The sequence below is a fragment of the Chrysemys picta genome, chromosome 8 (genome assembly GCF_011386835.1).
Source record: "Chrysemys picta bellii isolate R12L10 chromosome 8, ASM1138683v2, whole genome shotgun sequence".
In the NCBI taxonomy this organism is placed as follows: domain Eukaryota; kingdom Metazoa; phylum Chordata; order Testudines; family Emydidae; genus Chrysemys; species Chrysemys picta.
In genome coordinates, this window is record NC_088798.1 from 79,887,899 (window position 1) to 79,912,530 (window position 24,632).

Genomic DNA, 24,632 nt, shown 5'->3' on the forward strand with positions numbered 1-24,632 from the left:
ATGCAACAATGCCCCAGCAGGGCATACATAAAAATAAATAGAAATAAAAGATGAGATGATAGAAGTTATTACTCCTGTATTCATTTTTCTCTTCATAATAACACCTAGTTGGAAAACCAAACACTGTTCTTTTCAAAAATGAAGAAAGAAAAACTGTAAATGACTTTGGAGACTGCAAGGAGCTGGTCCTAAATAAAATAAAATAAATCTCTCTCCTAGATCTTGAGATGTACAGAAAGATGAGATAGTAGAACTGTGGATTATTATTAAGACATGTTTTGTTAACTGTGTAGACCTGTAAAATTATTTTTTCATGAATTATTGAAATGGTGATTTACATTTAAACTTATTTAACATGTTTCTGCTTCTTTTCTACAAAAACATTTAAGCATATCTTTTCACATATGTTATCACGGGTATATGTTTCTCGTTCCTAAAAATCTATTACCAATAACCATTTGCTTGTCTTAGAAATCTTTGCTCATAGCACTAACAGCTGAGCAGTTATAAATTAGCTGTTACATTCTTTAGAGTAAAATAAAGGCAGTTTTGAACACACAAATATTTGCTATGTTAAATATATTTAGACTGCCTGCTGGTGGATACAGCAACATAAGTGACCATTCAATTGGAGAAAATTCAATCAATTTTAAGTTTGATCTAAGAAGATTGGACAGTTACCATACAACTTTACGACTGCCTTTGGAATTGTTTGGAAGCTAAACGTCAAATACGAAATGGTCCCAAGACTATCCGAAATTAGGCAGTTTGGGACTGGCAGATTTACTGTAAATATAGCAAAATATTTTAGAGATATCCATAGATACTTATATTGCAGAAATACAGAACAATATATCAAATCCTGTTCTCAGCTAGTGGTTCTCAATCCGCAGCCCAATCAGCACGCAGCTGGCAGCACATGTGACATCCTTAGGGCCATACAGGGAGTATATATATTGTGTGGATGCAGCCCACATAATACATGGAGAGCTGCATATGCAGCCCACAATGGTAAATAAGTTGAGAACCACTGGTCCAACCTAAAACACTAGGCTGGGTGGGCAACTGCAGATTATGTGCTCTGAAGTTGCTATATCAGACTTAAGGTTGGTGGAAGGCAAGACACTACCAAGTGACCACCTCATCTACTACTTACCCCTCTTCTAAAGTCATGTTGCATGTAAATGCATAAGGATCCTCTACAGAGCTGGAGTGAACAGCAACTGCCTTAACTCCCTAATCCCTGTACCACCATGCAGAGGAACTGTTTTGGTTCTGCTACATTTTGGAATCTGTGCTGCTATGGATGGGATTTGCCCCTTTGTGAACACACTAAGCAATGAGTTTCTATCCATTAAAGTCTCAAATGGACAAAATTAACTCTTGATACCCAGCAGCAAAATACAGCATGTTGAACACATCTGAGATCACTTGCCATGGCTGCATTTGAAAGGGAAATTATTATTCTTTATTAAATAAATGAGTTTGCAGGACTCTCAAGCCTTAGTAGTCAGAATGAAGAAGATTTTTTTTTAAATGAGATTTTAAGCATCTCATTGAAACAAACTGAACAATTCTACCTCAGGAAAGGGAGATCATTTTAAAAGCATCAAGAAATAGGGAAAATCTCCTCTTAATAAAGTGATGTTTGGCAGCTCAGCTGGTGCTCATATATCACAGCGCTGGCTACATTAGAAATATGTAGTTGATGAGATAGTTATGAGTTTGTTTTCTATTAATGAAACCCTTATGAACGTGAAGGAGTTCTTAAGCTGTATCCTCTTAGACCTGCAGGGAAATGACAGTTTCCATGGCACTTATCTCAAGGGTACAAATTTGTCCTGGTGTCTTTAGTCAAAATTTCTCCTCCCCTCCACTGTTGTGCAGTGCCCTGGTGCCAGCTGTGTGCCACTCTCCCTTCCTAGAGCTGTCTTCATGTCAGTGGTACTGTGCTATTGTGGTGCTGTGAACCACTTTTGAGATCCTTCAGTATGAAAGACAGTACTTTAAACCCAAGATTCCAATTCAATCCATTTTTACCTTTACCAGTTCAGAGGAGGAAAAGATTTTAGAATAATCAAAATATTTTTAAATACAACTGTATCAGGATAGCAAACCAAGATAAAAATTAAGTTTCACTGCCATTCATTTTAAGAAGTGAAAGAAAGACAGCACTGGTTATAGCAAAATGAGGGCAAATGTATGAATCCCCCGACCTAGAACTGCCAATAAGACCTTTATCTTGACTAGCAGTTAAACTGCTATTCTGTATTACTGCTGAGCAAAGGCTACCCCATGTACCATATCTGGCTATGGTTTTTGTGTTTGGTGTAAACCTAATAAATAACAATCTCATCTCTGAGCTACAACTTTAGGAAACTCTTTGTCAGGAGAAGCAGGACGAGAACATACCTACAAACTTACGTTTCAAAGACTGCAGTTATTGCCAAGTTAGGTGGGTTCCACAAGTTAATAAATGGCTTCTCATCCCATGCTTAACAATTAAAGATCAGAAAAAGAAAATATTGGAGGGGTAATCATATGTAGAAAGAGTTTAGTGCATTGTAGTAATGTGTATATTAGATGACAAAAGTCCTCTTATTACCATATAGTACCAAGGTATGATACAAATAAGGTTAGAAATGTGAATTTTAATAACAAACTTGGAAATGTGAAGAAAGGCAGGAGTTCTAAACCCTACCCCCCTCGGCTAGAACTAATGTTGCTAGTGGGCCACTGTGGCAAGAAAAGATTAAACTGAAAAGCAAAAGATCCAGATGAAGTAAGCCTGTCCTGGCTATGCTATCTAGACTGAAAGGTAAAAGGTTAAAGGGATTTCAAATCTGAAGATTAGCCCAGATTAGACATTTCATTAACAGTCACAGCTGGCCTATAAGTGGCTGTGATTGTTCTGTATGTGTAGCTTCATCCTTTATTTCTATTGCCCCTGCCAGGAGGTTTCTTATAATAAATATTTTTAAAAATACAAAACTTGTGCATGTGGAGGGTCAGTTCTACTTCTCTCTCAACTCGCTAGCCCACCACAGGGTTTCTTCTTCAATCATTTTTGGAGAACTGTGTAACTGAAGTATTACAGTTGCACATTCACCAGCTCAGGTAAAACAACAGTTAACCTTCATGCACGAGCATCAACTCAGCTACTTTGTATATTTCAGGGTTAACATTTTACAACATAGAGGGCAATACAGTAAGCTTCAAATTTAACCACAAAAGCAGGAATACAAATCAGTCTGTGCAACATGGATGTATGAATATTAATGCTGGACCTTATATTTATATCCCCTGACTTTGACTAACTGCGCAACCTTGATGTTTTGCTTTAATGTTTTATGAATTATATTTCAGAGGTGGGGAGGGCAAGGTTTAATAGGCCTTGTGGAAGTTTAGTAAGGATGAATTTGAAAGAGAATGTCGGGCCATTGCAAACCAGCCAAAAAAAAAGAAGGTTGCATGTATAAAGAGGAATAAGGGGAAAGGCATGAAAGCCAGAGGAAAGTTAAGGTCATGTTGCTGGAGTGGTCAAGTGGAAAACTGAGAGTAGAGGACTGAGCAGGTACAATGGACCTTGAAGACAAGGAGCTTAATTCTGATGTGGAAGGCAAGAGAAAGCCAGTGAAAGGATAAAAGGGGATGGAGGCAGTTAAACTTTGCTGTAGTGATGTTTCTAGAGAGGGAATACATTTGCAAACATAACTTGGCATTACATTTATTTGTTTGGCTGATATTCAGTTTGGAGATGAAGGGATCTGCTAAAAGAGTTATAACATGTATTTGAAAGAGACAATAGTGAAGATTCAAAGAAAATATTTGAGAATTACAGTGCCAGAAGAGCTAGACCTGCAACCTCTGAAAACACTGGAAGATCTATCTGTGGAATCAGTTGGGAAATGGAAATACCAGGCATTATATTAATTTATAAATGATATTTCAACTTCTACTCTGTCCTGCCTGTCAGCCATTTGTCTTTACTGAAGTTTCTAAGATGTGCACAGCCTTTGTCTCTTCCAACCAAAATATGATGTGAAATTCAGGCTTTAAAAGGGAAGCAGTGCACACAGAGTATTGTAGGCTGTGTGTAAAATGAACAGCAAATACTGTGATCTGCAAGACATTATTTAATCTCCAATCCAGTTTTGGACTCTTCTGTTACTAGTTTTGTATAGATAGTCAGATACCTCCTTGTGTGTTTCCTAACTATGTCCAAAGAACTCCACAGTTAATGGTGTTACACTGGGAATGACATTAGCACATTACAGCATACCCAAACACCAGAAGCAGGAAGTTTATAATGACCTCTCTGAACCTAGTCTGCAAATCCATTAGATTCTTAGACCTGAGCAGCTGCCTCTTGAATTTGGGGACAGTTGTAATAATTGGGTCTACGTATTCACCCTAATTGTGAGCTTGACTGTGAGAAGCGAGTGACAGTTTGTAAAATCTCACAATAATCTATAACAATAAATGTTGGTGGGAAAAGGTGAAAAGGGGAGAAAGAAAAACTGAATTAGTCCAAACAAAAAGGCCTCCTGATATAACTCAAGGGCTGTGTTAAGATCATGCCTGGAAAACAGGAGAAGTGTGAAAATGGAAATCAAGAGACCAAAATTGGTGTGCCAGAAATTGGGTCTAACTGGTGAACAAAATAATGAGGGATAGACTAATCTATCCATCACTGCCTTTTTGGAGTCCTTAAAAAGACTTGGGGGGGGGGGGGGGGAATCAAAGAGAAGAAGGTGTTGTCTGCCAACCACTGTTGCAGCAAGCTTTACCATGGTGGCTGCCACCCCACCTATCTCCTGGGATCTCAGAATCTACTGTAAAAAGCAACAGAAGGTCCTGTGGCACCTTTGAGACTAACAGAAGTATTGGGAGCATAAGCTTTCGTGGGTAAAAACCTCATTTCTTCAGATGCAAGAATCTACTGGACCACTACTGGGTTTTCATTCTGATCCTGAAAGATGTCCTGTCCAGACCAAACCATCAATGGAAGGGAAATATTACTATCCTCATTTGAAACTGAGGAAATGGAACAAATGGAGCTGAGGAAAAAGAGAGATTAACCCCTGATCTGTTAGTGCCATTTACATTGGCGCTAAACTGGTTCAGACTAAACTGCAAGTCACCCTGAAGAAAGTAATGCTAATGGTATCTGTTTTGTGGATGCAACCTGTTCAAACAAACATACAGTGTGGATCACATAGCATTTAATATCTTAAGTAAAAGTGGATTTTATCCAACCACTATAAAAACAAATGCTCATGAACTGGATGGATGGAAGAATCAAAATGATTTGCCCAAGGACACAGAGAAAGTCTGTGGCAGAGCTCTGAATTGAATTCACATCTCCCAAGACCCAGTCTACTTCCATATTTCAACAACTGTTTGTGAAGAAAATGAGAACAAGCTGGTTGAGCTAATAGCTGTTTTCCAGCTCTAATTTCTTTGATGATTTGTATTTCTGCCTGAAATGTGTTTCTTCAACATTCATCCAGCCCATGATTGCTTGTTTTCAGACTGGTTGGATGCAATCCATCTTTTCTTTAAGATACTAAAGTACCTTTTCAGACATTTAAAAATGCTTTTATATTTCATTCACAGGAGTTACATATCACAGAAAACGAGAACTGAATGCTAAGGCCAAAAAAAAAAAAAAAGTAAAAGAAGAAAATTATAGATGCTGAATACAGTGCAGCTTACAGTCGCTCTACTAGGAATTTCATTAATACATTCAAAATGCAGGAGAGTCAAGCAAGAAGTTAAAATATTAAACTCAGTTATGAAATATACTGTCATATGTTTTATCAATCTCTGTATCTAACCTACAAGTTACTTTCATATCATATCATACCATTTTCTAAGAGTCTGCTTTTAGTCTCCCTCTGTATGTGCCAATTCCATGTAACCTTTCCTAAACTGTTATACCTCCCCCCATGTTCAAACCAAATCACTTGATTTGTTCTTTGTTGATTCCCCCCACCACATCTCATTAGTGTACCTCAAATAATACAAAAATGAATATATTTTCCTAAACTCAGAGGGGTAGTGATTTATATAATGCCATAACTTCTACCGGAAACTCATGTTTCTGTGCATAAACACATTGCTTTCCAGTTTAACTCCAATACTGAACAAAGAGAATTAACGTATATTCACAATCTTTGTCCTGTTGTCTATGTTTGGTTTCTGGACTTAAGATCTGATGAATGGTTTTGGTCCCCACTCTCTCCCACTCTGCACTTTATGATCCTCTCATATACCTAATCAATCCTAATCACGTTGAATTTGTTTTCTCTATAGTGTGTTTGCTGTGGGGCTGACAATGTTGTGTTATCAACAAACTTGGCCATTATAAAGATATATACTCCATCTTCCCATTTGCAACTATTCTTCCCCATCTCTTCTAACTCTGTTGTGTTGTTACTTCTGTTGCAGAATGCACATTGCATGCCTCCCCATTGAAATCTGTCCTATATTTCCATGGCAACTGAGTGATCCCAAATACATAGTGTGTAAACCAAATTTGGTTTCAGGCTCAATTCTGCAGTGCTTGTTCATGCAAAACTCCATGAACTTTGATTGGTGTTACATGAAGGCTCACTATTTGTTTCTTTCCAAAAAGCTGTCATCTTGCCCCTCGACTCAAATAATGGAGCCAACACCTTCTCACTGACTTTCACCAGACAAGATGCTCTTGAATACAACTTATATGTTATGGACTACACCATTCCCCAACAATGCTAGAACCTCAAGCAGAAAAGTCTATTTGTCTCTTCTATACGTGGTCTCTTCTATACAGACAATTATCTAATTCTTGGCTACCTTATTCACAAAATAATTGGAAAATACCAAATATAAACAACCTGAGATAACCAAGAAGATAGCTCATCACACAAACAGAATTGTGCAGTTCCAAGGCAACCTTTCTAACTCCTCATATGGTTTATCAAAAAGATAGGTGCCTCCTGCACAGCTATGGTGTAAGATTTCAAAACCTCAGTCATAGTTGGTGCATTCAGAACAGGGATCTGGTCAGGTTCACTCCTATTCATCAATTTCAGATCATCTGACTGTTTAGGGGGCCACTGTATTCAGAGTCAAGGACAATAGATTGTGAAGATTCAACAGACTAGTGATGAAGTGGTCTGTCCACAATACCTTATTCCTCCAAACCATCTGTAACTCAACAACTTGTAAAAGCCTTTGAGGGCAGACAATCTAAACAGATCCTCTGATGTAACAGATGACTTATCCCTGGGACGCAAACATAAATGCTTCTTCAGAGCATTTATTTATTTGTATTACTATCATTTTTCTATTCCAAACAGAAAAATAAATTAAGTTGAAGGTATTTTCATAGAAGTCCCAGAGAAGGGGACCTCAATCTCTGACCCCACAGCCAGGTCTTCACCATCCCCTTCAATTCACAAAGCTTCAGTGATATGTCCTATCATAAATATATGCAGTGGACAAAATTCAGGCATGGTGTGGTTGCAACAGCATTGAAGTTAGAGGCCTAAGTTCCCAAAACTCAGCAGGGTTGCCCATTCTTACACTCGGTGCTGATTGTGTCCCAATGTTGTTGTTGTTGTTTTTTAAAGATCAAAAGGGGTAATATATCCAGAAAAGTGCTACATTTTATAAGTTTGTTTGTGAGGTGGTGCTGCCACCCTCCTTGGTTACGAATGAGTGTGGGTTTAAATGGGAAAACAATTGATTCATAATTAAGCATGTGTACCCTCGGCACTGAGCTTATTACAGCCTAAGGGAGGAAATTTAATTGGGAACCCCTTGATAGAATATAAGAAGCACATCACTGCTAGGTTGTGCATCCTATTGAAGTTTGTCTTTGCAGGGTGTAATATTTTTGGTTTTGACTGCATGCCTTTTCATTTTAATCTTAAACTTTAAAAAGTCTAATCATTGTTCCCTAGATACATCACTCCCTTTTAAATCTTTCATTATATACATTGTTATTAATTTTGGTATCATTTCCTGCCTTGCAGGTGGATGCATATTTTCAGTTAAAATGCAATCCTGCCTTTGAATCTCACAAAAAGACCAGCAACCTTATTTCCTCCATTTAATGGACTATATCTCAGTAGTGGAATTCTCCCCAATGCTTTCACTCTCGACTTAACAGCCTTTTTTGTTTGCTCAATCATTTCACAGTCCAGTTGTTCCATTTGGTTAGATGGTCTACCACATAGTCATGTCTATGAAAAATTCTCAACCTTACTGCACAGTGCGTTTAAATGACAAGGACTTTCTCCCTTTTTTCTCTCTTTTTTTGAAGGACTAACAAATCTTATTTTCTTCATATAGAGATATCTTCCTCCTTCACTGCCTTCCAAACAGCCCAAAGCATTTAATAAGATACTTATGTTATTTGCAAAAAGCTTATAGATACATCTATAAATAATATAGTACCATATTTTTTTCTTCACACACACATGCAATCTTCTATTTTCTCTACTGAGCTTATTCCATCTGGGTAATTTGAATAATGTTAAGGATATTACATTAGCTGCCTTTATACTGGCTCCCAATATTCCTGAATCTAATCTAATCACACTGCACATGTTCAATCCTGTATACTTCAACTGGAACTTTATTCATCCCTTTCTCTTTGAAACCAGAAATTGCCAAGACACACACATCTGATACAAGAGACTGCTTTGCAGAGGAGCTACCGAGTACTAAATCTCTGACCCTTGAACAAACAGGGATAGGTTTTTTTCAGAATAGGAATACATTTTGTTTCTCAAAAACACAAAGGTTTAACTTTTATATTTTTATTTGTTTTTAGTCTTTCCATTACGTAACTCCGCCACTCAAACTCTCAAATGGGGTGGGTTAGAGCTTGAAGCACAAATCCTATTACTTATTCATAACTCATTGCAACAGCTGGGCATCATTTATAAAATAAACCTCAATGCAACTTGCTAAAAAAATTGTATCAAACATGTTATGTCAACAACAGCATTTATAAAGATCAGAATATTTTCTGTATCTCTGAAGATCATGCCATAATTTGAACTGCTAACTAAAATGTACTTGTGACATATTGCAATCACATGCAGCATCTTTCGGGACCACATTCTATATTATGCTCAAAGCATGAAAACCTCTGAAAGCCATTACATTGAGATGGGCCAGACAGTATGAGCTATAGAATGGCCTTTTGTATCAATACAGGTGATTTCTATTTGTGTGTTCCTAGGGATGGGTTTCCTGTGGAATCTGGAAAAAGATTAGGGGATGATTAATGCAAATCCCATAACACTGGTTATGCACTAACACACACACACCTTTCTGAATCCGCAAAAAGAAGAACAGGAGTACTTGTGGCACCTTACTCTGACACCTTTCTGAGAGGGCCATTGATCTGTTACAGGAACGCAGAGGTCAAAGACCCCAACCCATGTAAAGAAATGGCTGAACTGTCCCAATGTGGCTCTGGTTCTTGATCTGAAACCCAATATGAACTGGTAACCAGGAGATTAAACCCAGTTGAAAGATTTGAAAGATTGACACCTACCTCCTATGCTGCAGTTGGCAGTGATCCCTGGTAAGCTATTAGTAAGTATGTAGGAACTTTATTAAATAAATGTTTTCTCTCTAATGCTTTTGCCCTAAGAATAAATGTATTTGGCTTTATGAAGGCTGTTTGGTAACTGGTATACACTATTGCAACCCCTGGCAGAAGGTTAACCACAGGTGTTGGACCTTGGTCAGACCTGCTAGGAAAATCACACTGAGGAGCAGAGTGACTGAAAGGTTAAACTCCTGGTCTGGAGGGAGGGTCTCCACCTGAGAGAGGTGATCGCTATGAAGCCTGAAACCTTAAGTGGGTGCACTCGAGGAAGAGCTGGCTGGTGTTGGGGTGTGAGGGAAGGTCAAAGGTGCAGTTAACCCTGAAACTGTGACAGTACTATCCAAAATTACTCATAATGCCACCAATCTGTGGCTGACTGGTTTATAAATACCAAAAGTTATGCTATTTACAAACCTCTTCCGCCTATTCATTCCCATCCCAAAATACTGCACAAGGAACATTATCTATCAGCAACATTTTTAGCAGACTTTACGACTTCCTTTTTATATATACAGTAAGTGCATTCACATTTTTGATGCAGAAGTGTGTTGCTACTGTATAGTATCACCCATGCCTAATTTAGTAACACCCAAACTTTATTGTACTCAAACTCTCTTTGTTTAAAAAGCCGGAAAAATGTAAAAGTAAAATTTCAAAGTAATATCTATGTATTTCCCATTATTGAGTTTTGTTTAATTCCCTATTTACTGCAAAACATTTCCCTCCCCCCTGTGTTTTTAGAGAGAAACTGGGGGAATTCTGCTCCAGGCATAATTAATAAGCCATGCATAGTTTTAATGTTTTTGTGAAGAAAAAGCTTCTACTGAAAAGTTGCTGTAGTTCTGCCTTTTACCCACCAGAGGAAGAGAAAGAGCCTGCAGAATCTTCTTCACAGCAGGCCAGGTCAGGAGACAGGGGCTATGGAGACCCGGACAGCGTGGGGTGCTGGGAGGGGATGTCAGACTGGTCTAGTGGGGGCGGACAGACTGGGGCAAGGTCTGAATAGGAGTGGAGACACAGGTCCATAGGGGGAAGGGAGGTGCAAGGCCACATGGTGATGGGGGGAGTGCAGAGCTACATAGGGAGAGAGGGTGTGTGAATAGGGGCACAGAGGCACATGGGGATGGGGGGAGTGCGTGTCTGAGTGGAGGTGAAGGGACACATGTGGACAGGGAGTGCAAGGACACATGGGGATAGGGGAGTGGATGTCTGAGTGGGGGTGGAGGAACACATGTACCTGACTGAATGGGAGAGGCTAGGGGTCAGCTAGGGTCTGTATGGGAGAAGCTCCCTAACAGTGCCTCCCTGCCTCGCAAAAAACCCTGTTCCGTATTTTTCCCACCCATACTTGGAACAACCCTCCAAGTTCACACCAGGATCCTTCCCAGTAATTATTTCCATCTCCCTCAGCTCCTCCCGGACTTCCCCCCAGCCTTTGCACTGCTTCTGGGGGGTGCAGGAAATATGGTTCTGTATTGTAGTTTAAATGAATTACTACTCAGAGTTCTGTATTAATATGCTAAGTAAGGAATCTACTTGTCAAAATTCATTTTCTGAATCTTATTTTTTTTTGTCTGTATTGTTACAGACATACTTGCTGACAGGTATTTTGAAATAAATTACCAAAATAATTGAAACTGGTGTGATTATATTCTGTTATTTTGACAAAGAAAATATGCAGAATTTTGCAGAATTTGAAAATATTGTGCGCAGAATTTTAAAATTTTGGTGCAGAATTCCCCCAGGAGTAATAACAATTCCCACTGATGCTAATGAAAACTATATGACTAAAACTTGTTTGAAATCTTGGGGATAACCAACTTGATTGATGTCAGACTTCAATCAACTGCCCAATTCTCTGTATCTGATTTTACACCAGTTTGTATATCTATTGCATTAAGGTGGTGATAGCATATAGTTTTTAGCTAAGGATTGGGAACCAGGAATCCAGCTGTTCTATTTCCAGTTTCAGCACTGATCTTACTGTGTGATTTTGCTCATGTCATCTAATATCTTTTTGCTTCAGTTTATTCATCAGTAAAATTAACACAATATTTACCTAAATTACAACAAGAATTACAAAAGTTAAGCCAAATACTGAAACATTCAGATAAAAGATACTATACGGTGGGGAGGGAATAATTTTTAGCTTTAGTTTTTTTGTCAGTGTTGTGTATTAAACAGCACAAAGCACAATGAACTAATGAATGACTAATGACAGGAAGTTTTAAAAGTAAAAATCTGAGTTTTTTCATTGTAAAACAGATGCTGTGTTATGATTAATTAGCCTGCTGATGTTACTTGATTAATTAAATACTAAAGCAAAAACATGCAGCACTGAAACCAGAACACAATGAACAAACTATTAGCTGAATAAACAATAAAAAAAAATCTAGGAAATACCCCAAAGATTAAATCTAAAAACAATGACAGCTGCAGAGGGATCTTCTAAAATATGTTATACCAAGATAGGAAAGTGTCACAGTTTTGTGTGTACACCATTCCCCATCTGTGCTGATGGTCAAAATAGAGAAGCTTTCTTCTTTTTCATGTGTATGGCCAGATTCTTCAAGTGAGGCTGAGACTTACTTTAACAAACCATATCCTTACTATAATGCCAGTTCTGTTCATGGACAATTCAAGCAGGTAGAATGGGCTCAAAAAAACAACAACCTTCCACAACAAAAGCACCACCACAATTAATCTCCTTAGTTGTAGTTTCATTAGAGAGGTCAAAGATTAAACGGAAACAGACATAACCTCTTATTCCCATTTAAGGTGGTTTTTCTAGATCAGAGCTTAGGCACATTGAGCGAGGCAGAGCAGGAGAGTTTGAGTACCTGTATTGTGCGTGCTGTGTGTATAAGCAGTGAACTTCTGGAGCTCGAACGTCAGATTGGCACATTTCCACAAGCTTTAAATTCACTTAAAGAAAAACTTAAGTACAAAGTTCTTCCAGTTACAGGTATCTTGATAACTCTCAAGAATGGGAAAAAAGCAAAGAAAAACACTGCAATAGTTTAATCATTGGGTAAAATATTTTCCTCACTTTAACCATTTATGACTTATTCTGGAAAAATAATAGAATGGAAAAATGCCACAAATGCTAGTCACAAAATACTCAACAATTTTACCTTTTTTTAAGGTTTGCATGTTGTATATAAATCAGTCCCAATGATGCAAATATACACAGTATTTGCAATAATTCAGTGAACAATTCACACTAGTTGTTGGTCAGGAATTGTTCACTTCAAGTATTTACAATTAATTATTTTTGGCGTGTGACTGGTCACAAAATATTGATTCTGATCCCTGATTGCATAACAAAATTTTAAAATTGCAGATCTGAACGATGAATGATGAAAACTGTAGAAAGTAGTGAAACTTTCAGGACCCCTGAACATTTTCATGGATACTACGTAATCATTCCAATATTCACACATAATTAACAAAAGATCCCAATGAATAAGAGTGAATCATGAAAATATTAGAGATAATTACCCCCATTATTCAGTCAGCTCCAGTAAAAATATATTTTTTATACACAGTATGTAGTGGGGTGCTATTAAATCTGCCTTAAGTCTTTAAGTCTGCCTTATTCTTTGCCAACAAAAATAAATTGTGTAATTTTCAGGTTTCCACTTCTAAGCCACTTGTGCCAACACTGATGTACAGGATATTCAAAAGAATCAAAGTACTATTTACCATAATTCTGTTTAATCTATACAAAGCCTCCAGGTATCTGATAAGTAATCAGAGAAGAAACAAGCCCTAATATGGTACTCCTGGGGGATTCTGCGCCAAAAAAAAAAAATTCTGCGCACAATATTTTAAAATTCTGCATATTTTATTGGTCAGAATAACACAATATAAAATCACTCCAGTTTCAATTGTTTGGGTAATTTATTTCAAAATACCTGTCAACAACTATGTTAACAATACAGACAACAGCAAAAAAATATTCCCCCAGGAGTAGAGAGATCAAGAAACCTCTATGACAACCCAGTTCCAGCGGGGGGATGTTGGAGGGGGCTGTGTGGGGCCCCCTGAGCCCAGCCACGGGGCACCACCTGGCCCAGACACCACCACTCCCCTCCCCCCCAGATCCCAGCCATGAGGCATTCCCTGGCCCAGACACCAGCACCCTCAGAGCCTTTACTGCCCCCAGCTTCTTTACTGTCCTGCCAGACCAGGGTCTCCAAGGCCCTCTCCTGTCCCCGGGAGAATAAGGATCAAGCAGAGCATGCAGCCTCTAGCCCAGCCAGGCTGTGTGCTCTGCTCACTGTGAGCTGGGCTCTGCAGCGGCTCCTAGTGGCGGACAGCAGCTCTGCAGCCCCAATTCTGTGGGAGGGAACAGGGAATTCTGTGAAATTCTGCATTGCGCAGTGGCACAGATTTCCCCCAGGAGTAATATGGTCTCTGAAGTATACAGTCAGAATGCTATTAAAAACATCCAGGAATGTACAATATTGCCACAAGGAATTTATATGAAATGAGATTACTAGGTTTTTACTGGCTTGACTTTAGTGCTCTCACACTTGACAGATGCAACTGTGTAGTTTAGCAGAATGTTGATGGATGCTCTGTTCTCTAGTTTTCATAGTCTGTTTATTTTGGGAGTTCCCCTGCCCCCTGATACGTTCTGCAATCTGTCACAAATATTTAATTTGCTTTTAGGAAGAACTGACAAAGTAAGCAACAAATATATGCCTCAGATTAATCAGGTGATGTGGCAATGATCAATTACAAACTGAAATTAGTGTAGTAGCTTGATGTGCCACTAGGAAGATTAGATCATAGGTTTCATGTTGGGTCAAACATGAGAGGGATTTTCACTAACAAAATGAAACATTTAGGCTAGTGGGAAGAACACACTTTTCTTATTATATCAGTGGTCAGGAACTGTATTAATGTCACAGATGTGTACATGTAGTAAGCTAGAGTTTTTCAAAGATAAACAATAAGTAATGAGATAAAGATATTCCCACCTGGAAAAGCCCTATTAAATTTAATAGGAATAAAACTACCAAGGTGATAGAATTTAAGACAGAATTGTATTCCTGCTATAAAAACAACAAGGAGTCTGGTGGCACCTTAAAGACTAACAGATTTATTTGGGCATAAGCTTTCGTGGGTAAAAACCTCACTTCTTCAGATGCACCTGAAGAAGTGAGGTTTTTACCCACGAAAACTTATGCCCAAATAAATCTGTTAGTCTTTAAGGTGCCACCAGACTCCCTGTTGTTTTTGTAGATGCAGACTAACACGGCTACCCCCTGATACTTGATTCCTGCTATAGAATTCCATTTCTCTAAAGTTGCTCATAGAAGCCATCACTGTAATAAGCAAATATTTGTATGTGTTATTTTAAACATTTTATTATAATTGTTATTCTTTATTATATTCTCTAGGACTTTTCTAAGGGGCTTACCAGACCTGAACCTGTGATGTGTCCCTTCCATGTTGGTGCTCTATTTACCTTAGGGCTGGCCCTTGCCTATTGTATGCAGACATGAAACCTTCATTCCACACAGTGCTGTGTCAACCTGGATCAGGTTCCTTCACCCTTAATATACCCTTTTATACCCCCCTCATGCACTTTCATACCCTTATATCCCTCCTCTTAGTAGTTAATTGTGATTGAGGGGGCTTCTCCTCCAGCAGGGAAGAACACTCCACTGAACTCCTAAAATTGGTAAACAGGAACTGGCACCTATATATAATATTAGAGACCAGAATCACCAAGAAGCATAACCTTGCAACATTAATAGCAAGTTTAAAATGCACTGCCCTGTAAACACTGAGGAAAGAGCATGGAGGTCTCTCTGAAACCCATATTATGCTGCCAATCAGTCAATGAGCATACTGCAGCGTTATAACTATATAATTTCTGCACACAGGCATTTACTTACAACTCCACTTAATACAAAGAAGGTGCAAGTGTAATAAATTTTAAAAGCTGTAGTCAATTCCACGTTTAAGGGATTTTCTGTCTATGTAAATAATCAAATTTTATTATGCAGCATTCATTTGCATATGGTGCTGACTTAATTATACTTTAATGTTAGTTTTGAACCCCATAAACCTGTTTATTTGCCCCAACAGAAAGCAAGATGAAGCATACAGTACAGTACTATGCATAAAGTCACCAGCCATAAAAATAACAATTACATTAATATTTCTTCTTCACCATTACAGCACTAAGGCAAAGGTGCTTAAATACTAAAATGAATGAGTGAGATATAAAAATTTAGATAGACCAATTGATATTAAAACAAGTTGTATTTAAAGCAGCTTCTGAAAGAATAAAGGACAGTGCTGGAAACAAAACAAAAGAAATAAAAATCAGGTTAGTGTAAGAATAAAGATTAAAAATAAATGTCTATTGCTGGAATAGTCTAGGAACCAAAACAGATCTGAAGTGTGGTTTGTCTCTGAAAGTCTATTAAAGTGGCACACCATAACATTCCACGATCACTATGCCTCAATGATTTCCACATCAAATATGTTCAGCTCTCATGGACAAATGTGTTCTAACTACCATTCCTGAAAACTCAGTCTGGGATCTGAGAGTCATGCTGGGAATTATATTTACTTCCCATGCATCATCACCAATAACATTTTCAGATTAAATTATTTCCTCACTGGAGGCCTAAGCCTGCACCATTGTAGTCAATAGGTATTTTGCTGTTGATATGAATGAGCGTAGGATCCAGCCCTTATATCTATGCAGCATCACTTCAAATTATGCCCTTAGTTACCTTTGTGTAATCACATCTCCTTTTGAACTATGTCCCTAAGTACACATATGTGAAGTCCTCTTTTCTTTTATAGGTTTCCACAATTGCAGCTGAGCGGAATGTATTAACCAATTCCATTGACATTGCACAAGAAGAAACAGAATCCAGTCGGCTCTCTCCTAACTGTGTCAGTTCAGCACAGGTAACACAAGTAAAATATAACGAACGGGTATTTAGTTACTAAACCAAACAGATGTGACAATGACTACATTCAGAAAGCACATCTAGGTGCTATTTGTACATAATCACTCCTCAGAGGAAAGCCACTATTTAAGGAAATCTTGCTCCACAAAAGGGTAGTTAAGTACATACCTGTACTTCAAAATCCATATTCTCCAGAAATTTTTGGTTCATGGTTTCAGCAAATTTGTTGATCGCTCTCAAAAACACTCTAAAAAGAGAAAAACAATGGAATAAGTTTATGGATGTAATCTTTGGAATGATATCCTAATCATGTCTGATAGCAATTAAAAGCTCATTTATTTAAAGAATGACAAAACTGGAAGTAGCAAAAGTCACACATCCACAAAATACCACAAACTTCATTCCTTGGAACAGCACGTCATTTAAAATACATTATACTTTGTGAAAGTGTTTCATTCATTATTTGACTGTCAGAAGGTTCCTCAATTATGTTTTCAATATAAAAAATTGGACAATGTTATTTCTTTGTTCTGCTGAACATTACAGTGAACTGTAGAAAACACACAGTATAATAAATCTTTCATACACAATTTACCTTCTATGTGACAGCTATGCTTTGTTTACAGAAATGTTATTGCTTTCCTTTCATTGATCTGTCAGCCAGAAATACTCAAACCTTTTGTGATTATAAAGGTGGTTAGCTTATTAAGAATATAAGGTATATTTTCCTAATTAAAATATACAGTGTATAGCTTGTTGATTTTCCTACAGAATCTCATGCTTCCTCACAGTTTCTTCTGCAGGTAGATTGTAATACACACTCTAAATTGACTTAATACATTTTATTTTTTGCAAAAAACACAAAGGTCAGAATCTATTATTGCACACCAGGTCATAACTCGAAGAGCTAGAAACATAGCACCTTTTCCTAGTACAATGCCATGTTAAAAGTCATATTTGGAAAACAAACTTCCCTACCTATCTCTGTAGATTACTAATAAAACCTTCAAATTAAAAAGTCAGTCAACTGTACCTCTCATTATTTATGATGTTTGTTTATTTTATGCACTTCATTCAGCTTGGAATCTGAAAATAAAGTGATCTATTTGACTTTAGTTTACACCTAGTTTTTGGTCATTTTAGTGATGTCATGCAGCAACGTTTGGGTTGCAGTTAACCTTTACTACTTTAAAAGTATTATGGGAACAGTGTCTTTATTTGGTGCCTTAGTTCTGGTAGACATGACTCCCTCCTCATCAAGGAATGAATTTAATATGCCCCACAGTATGATGCAAGGACTGACTTAGGGGTCTCACCTTACACCTCTCTTCTTCTCACCTCACTTTGTTTCTCTATAAGGGTGGGGATACTGATCTCTTGATGACCTGACAGACCTTGCTGTTTGCCATTAGGAATCACAAAAGGGCAGTAACAGGCCCATCCAGGCAGGGATTGCACAGTCCCTTGCAGTGGGATGGATTCCAAGGGCTCCCAGTGGGAGCAGGGATGATTCTTACTCCCTTGCTGACAGTCTACAGGGTTCACTGCCTGACATTGGGGCTTGACGGGGGAAGAGGTACCTAGTCATTTGTGTTAAAAGCAGTGTTGTTCTTCCAGTTTTATGTAGCTATTGTTTCAGGACCTCGTGATGATACAGACCGGATTTCTCTTGCACACAGAAAGGGAATTATAATCACCGTGTTTGAGGTCAGGAAAGATTTCCCACTCCCTAGACCACCGTCCAAGCTATTATGGATGGTTTTGCTGTGGAGCAACCTGCAGAAAGCATCTTGCAGGACCATAGGGCTGACGGGCAGGTGCCCAAGACTCGGGGTAGGCACCAGATCACTCCAAGATGGGCTGTTGGCAGCCCTAGTTAAGAACTGTAGGCAGACAATTTGCTCAGAACAACAGAAATGCATTTTCAAGGTGCATTTATTGTACAAAGACTGTGGTCTTTGCTATTAGGGTTGAACTTGACTGGCCAGAACCCCTCTCTCTAGGAATTGATGGCCATTGCATCCTTTCCCAAGGCAAAGGGGTTGAGAGTAGGAGTGCTACAGACCTCTTGGGGAGGTATATAGGGCATAGGTTGACCCTTACTATCATGCAAAAATATAGCCCTCTCACTCTCCCATCCCTAACGTTGGTGGGGTTTTGCAATTTGTAGGTGGCATTCTGGGCATCCTACTGGAGTCCAGTGCATTATGATTCTTTAGGATTTGCAGGAATGGTGCAGTCTGAATTATTACAATTCCCTTTCCCTTTTACATCAGCTAGCTAACCTAGCTGTCACAGGCATCCTGGTCAAGAACTCCCTTCGGAACACTCAACAGTGTGTGAATCTGCATGTTGGGCCCATGTGCCTTTAAGCTTCTGTTGGCAGCCTGTCTGGCACACTTTCTGGCACAGACTCTGTTTAGTACCCTTTCTGGAAGTGGGACTCTACAGCCTAGCTGCCTTAGGACCCAAGACCAATGCTGAACCCCTTCATGCCTCCACAGAAGCTCAAGTATACCTGCCCCATACTGCCAACTTTGTGGGGCACTCTAGTTTATAGTTTACCTCAACAGGGACACATGACATATGAAGCAATCAAACAGCCTTTGCACAAGGACTTCTGAAACACTACTGTTTATTTTAAACAGAGATATACAGATCTAAGGGCTGGTCCCCACTTAGTCCGGACTTCGGACTAAGGTACGCAAATTCAGCTACGTTAATAACGTAGCTGAATTCGAAGTACCTTAGTCCGGACTTACCGCGGTCCAGACGCGGCCGGAAGTCTCCCCCCGTCGACGCCGCGTACTCCTCTCGGCGAGCTGGAGTACCGGCGCCGACTGTGAGCACTTCCGGGATCGATCCGGGATCGATTTATCGCGTCTTAACCAGACGCGATAAACCGATCCCAGAACATCGATGGCGTGCCGCCGGACCAGCCGGTAAGTGAAGACTAGGCCTCAGTAAAACAATGAACACCAGCTACATCATTCCCTGCCCCAGTTTCCTCACCACTGTTGAGCATTCTTTGAGATATGGATCAGTGCTATTTCAGGGTTCTGCATCCCTGCTATTCCAGCTCAGGGCTTCTCTGAATAAAGGGTGTCCCTGCAGTAAGTACCCTTCAGCTCCAGCAGCCAAAAAGGTTTCCTTCCATCAGGAAATCTGCCCTTTTTAGTCCCTCTGAGTCCCTCCCTAACTTCTTAACGTTTGTGTTTTTAAACAACTGCTCTGATACCTCCAAATCTTTGTTCCCTTGGGGGTATTTTTTCACTCCTTCAAAACCTAGTTCTCTGAAGCCAAATTGAAGAAATCTTGTTTCACCTAGCTATAGCCAACCCATTGTTCAGTTCAGGCAAGATCTATTCAGATGTTGATGGTCTTTAAGGACCACCCTATTCAGAGACAGTGCTCAAGAGCCTCTCCCTGTCTCCTCAGCACAAGGAGTAAGAGGCAAGAATACAGTAAGGAAAATAGGGGATGAAACATTCAGAGAGTTCATCATCTCAAAATTAATAAATTGCATATAGGCAAATTACTAAAATTGTCATGCTGTCTAACTTAATTAACTAACCAAGATAGCCATCAAAATAATCTACTTAAAAATGCTTGACAAGACTGTTGGCTGATGCTTGTTTTCTTTTTATCAATCGTTTAACAATGCTTAAGAAGGGCTAGGGATGTAAAGGAAAACACAAGGAAAGTGTCTGAAAGATACACTAGAAATGGTTTGTGAGGTACTTATTAACCAATTAAAACTACCTGATTATAGTAACATAGTTACAAGGCCTTATACCGTATATTCTGACTATTCTTCATCAGTTTCCTTTTGTAGGGCACCCCTTTCACACTCAGGGCCATTTTCATCTGGTACATTGGAGTAACACATTTGCAGGAAATATGCAATATCTTCATGCTGTCAAGTTTGAAATACTTCTCATACATTTGTATTTTGCCTTGAGGGTATCTCTGTTATTGGCATTCAGTGAGGAGACTTGACTTCTATGTCCAGCTCTGTCACTGTGTTACTGTGTGAACTATGGCAACTAAGAATGTCTAATGCCTCAGTTTCTCCTTCTGCAGAAAAGGAAATAAACCCCAATGGGGTTCATTTGAAGCTAAGCTTATGCTTGTAGAATGCTTTGAGATCCTCAAATCTGATAGTAGAGGCAAGTATCGTTTTTATTATTGTTATCAGTATATTGCATTACAGTGTAGTGTGGACTAATGGACTGACCTTAAGTCTAAGTGAAGAGAAAGTCAAATTCAATCCAGACAAAAGAAAAAAATAGCTTTATTTTAACTGACAGCAGAGAGAAGATACAGAGAATTAGAGAGTGTTCAAAATGCACTTCATACTAGCTGAATTCAGAAATAATTTCAAAAGAAAAACGTACCCTACCATAACTCATGTTACTCTGCCTCCCTGACTGCTCACTGCACCTCTTCTCTTCTCAGAACCTGGATCAGTAGTCGCCAAGTCTGCGTTCAAGATTGAGAATGCTCAAAGGGCAGCATCTCAATTTCCGAAGCAGGATTCTCATTTAATTGAAATGACTTTTCCTTATTAACTTCCCCCTCAGACTCTTAAATTCTTTGGAGATTCCACTGATTTTCATCACTCAGATTCACAAAAACTGTTCTCGGAGGTGTTTATGTACAATAACTTCTCCATAGATATCTGAGAGCTATGAAACATGCTCCTGACGGTATTCAATGGTTTTGGTGTAGGATGGCTAATTAAGACTCTACTCACTGACAGAATAGATATATATTTCCAGAATTTTTCTCCCATGCCCTGGAAGACACCGCTTCTACATTACAATTCATATCAACAACTTAGGTCTACAGGCCTGTGGGTGACCTTCATCAAGGCCCAAATTTTTCCTTTGCACCAAGCCAAATAGCTGAGCTTAACTCAGGGGATAAGAAGGGAAGAATTATGCTCTGATGTTCCTCTGTGGTGTTATCTGGACCGGTGATCTGCTAGGTCACTCCAATCCTTGACTCTGGGAGCCAGCCATACCCTGCTCTGCTGTGAGAACCCCCCACTCCTGGGCTGTTCACGCACAGCCTCTGGAATGTAAGCTGCTCCTTGGATTGTGCAGCCGAATGACACTAGCCAATATCTTCAGCCCCAGACACAACCCTAGGAACCTCTGCCTTGCAGTGCCCAGTTATGCCTTCTGGACGCTGCAAGCTTATAGGAGTTTGTCAATTTAACAAAAGAAATTGATATGTACCAGGCTTGTTATCCCAAGGGGAGTCTCTAGCATGCTTCAAACCAAATGCACTGCTTCCGGTAGAATAAACAAACAGATGTATTAACTACAAAGATAAATTTTAAGTGATTATAAATCAAAGCATAACAAGTTGGATCTGGTCAAATGAAATAAAAGCAAAACGCATTCTAAGCTGATCTTAACACTTTCAGTGACCTTAAAAACTTAGATGCTTCTCACCACAGGCTGGCTGGTTGCCCTTCAGCCAGGCTCTCCCGTTTGATCAGCGCTTCAGTCGTTTGGTGGTGATGTCTGTAGATGGAGGTGGCAGAGAGGAAGAGCATGGCAAAGTCTCTCCCTTTTATCATGTATTTTCTTCCCTCTTGGCTTTCCCCGACTCCTTCAGAGTCAGTCCAAAACTGATCAAAGGAAGGGGACTCACTCGAGAGTTCAACAGATCCTTTTTGTTGCTGCCTAGGCCAGTGACTTATGTTCCTGTGAGGGTGGGCTGGGTTTGTCCCATACATGCCCTGATGAGGTGTGAACTGCCTCTCTGCTCTTGGAGAGTTTTTGCCTGGGCTTGTTTCAAGCCATGAAGACACATTTTCAGCCTCATAACTATATACATGAAATTGTAACCTATAACATTACTGTAACAACAATTCTCAGTGCACCATGAGCCTTCTAAAGACACACAGCACGACAAACTTTGCACTGGATACCACACAATCATTTTACAAGGATGAACACGGGGGTGCTGGGTGTTCCCCGAAGGCACAGAGTGTCATACATGACCCTCAGTTTGTAAAGTAACAATGAAGTCATTTCTCAGCTACTTCTGCCACCTTGAAGTTTCAATAGCTCCAGCTGCTCTTGCATCCCCAATTTGCAATGGCTATGTCTGGTAGATACACACACCATTGGATCTATTGGTCTCATCTATGTTCCTCCTGAACTCTGAGTGGCAAAGTGTTGTAGAACAGGCAGGGGATTCACATCTACCACACAATGGCCCTTTTCTTCCCCACTGCTGTGTGCTCTGTCTGGAACCTCTCCAACTGCAGGATTTAGGCCCTAAATGTTAATAGCCCTCTCTAAGCAAGACATAAATATTCTAAACACATAATCAAATGATAGTCATATGTTGAGACCTCTGTAACAATGCACCTTTTGCTCCTTCCTTCCAACATTTGACCTGTGAAGTTAACAAGTGGTTTATTTATTATAAAGAATAATGTATAGATATTTAAGCATAATTGAGTCTACACATCAGATACTGAGATGTCTATCCTAAATGGCCTAAACTGGATCTGCAAATAACGGCATGCAACACCAGGGACTAGCCTGAAACTCTATAATTCTCCTAAAGATTGATTTCAGAGTGTGTCTTTGACAGAAACTGGAACACAGGGGCTGAGAGGAACAAAGGAATATTTCCCTACTTATAGGCACCACTTTGTTTATCAACTAAATACAAAATGCAAAGTACTCTAAAGCTATTACTAGAAGCTGAAGAATCTCCATTTAATCTGAAAATCTGAACATAACCCCATCTTTAGAAGTGTAAATCATGCATATGAGAATCCAATTATTCTAATGGTTATCATTCACCTTTAGGCAGATTGGCAGAGTCAGCCTCTTAACTTCCACTTCTGGAACTTGCTTCTGGGATACAAGGCCATGGCCAGAATTTAAAAAAAAGAGGTCCTGAAGTTCAGCTTGAAGTCCATACATAGGCAACTAGATAAGGGGACTGGTTTTTCAAAGTGCTGAGCACCCACCAGCTCCCGTGGTTAACACTACTTAAAATCAAGCCACTTATTTAGATGCTTATATATGGATTTAAAAGCTGAAAGTTAGGGCACTTTTAAGATCTTGGCCCACATCTAAATATTTCCTTTAAGAACATCCCCAAACTTGAGACATGATTTTATACTTTTACTAAAGACTGGAAAGGGATTTCTGCCTGCCACTCATCAAGCCTTTGTAAACATACTCCATTCCTAGTGGGGTCCGCTTCCATGCTAGAGTTAATATTTCAAGTGTTTTTAAGTTAGCAGACCTATATTAGAACTGGAGAGTTCATTGTTGTATGCAGTGTTGTTCTAGCTGTGTTAGTCCCGGGATATTAGAGAGACATGGTGGGTGAGGTCATATCTTTTATTGGACCAACTTCTGTTGGTGAGAGAGACAAGCTTTCGAGCTTACACAGAGCTCTTCTTCGGGCCATTGTTTGCATTCTGCAATAAGCAACCTCGATGCCCAGACACAGGCTGAATTCATTCAGTTCAGTATTTATTAGTATCAAAACTTTGCTGTATCTTACCAAACTGTGTAATCTATAATGATACAAAGATCTTTGTAGATGTATTGGCAATCAGGTGCAATACGTACTGGATAATCTGAGCGAGGGGAAACAATGTTATTTTTGTACTGTTCACTAAAAGATCATATAAAGAAGCTGGAAGACTTTTGTTATCACTGAGTTTGAAAACCCACTGAAGACTTAAAAAAAAAAATACTTTGAAAACACAGGGCTCATTCCTGAAGATCTTAATCACATTCCTCTGGAAGAGACCCATATCAGGTCCAGACAAGTCTGCTTAAACCAAAATCATAAAGAGCACTTGGCTTTGTGCATGGCACACACCATAATGTTTTTCTCCCGATGACTCGTGTGGCCTAGGAAATCAAGATAAGTTTTGTTATATTAAGACTGAGTATACATCAAGCTTAAAAAAAAAAGATTTTAAAGGAGTCTTGGTAGCTTTAATTTGGCTGACTGCAAACGCAGAAAGCTGTCCAATCAGCACTTTCATCAAACTAATCCCAGCTCTAGCAGCCAAAGTG

The 24,632-nt window shown here is 39.2% G+C and overlaps 1 protein-coding gene across 1 annotated transcript in view; it reads right to left on the reverse strand.

The window, feature by feature from the left end:
• The window catches only part of DOCK2 (dedicator of cytokinesis 2), a 492,812-nt gene that overhangs the window by 84,454 nt on the left and 383,726 nt on the right, over window positions 1-24,632 (reverse strand). Inside the window, exon 30 of the mRNA XM_042850773.2 lies at window positions 16,729-16,807. Coding sequence (XP_042706707.1) covers window positions 16,729-16,807 — 79 coding nt within the window. The remainder of the gene's footprint in view (window positions 1-16,728; window positions 16,808-24,632) is intronic.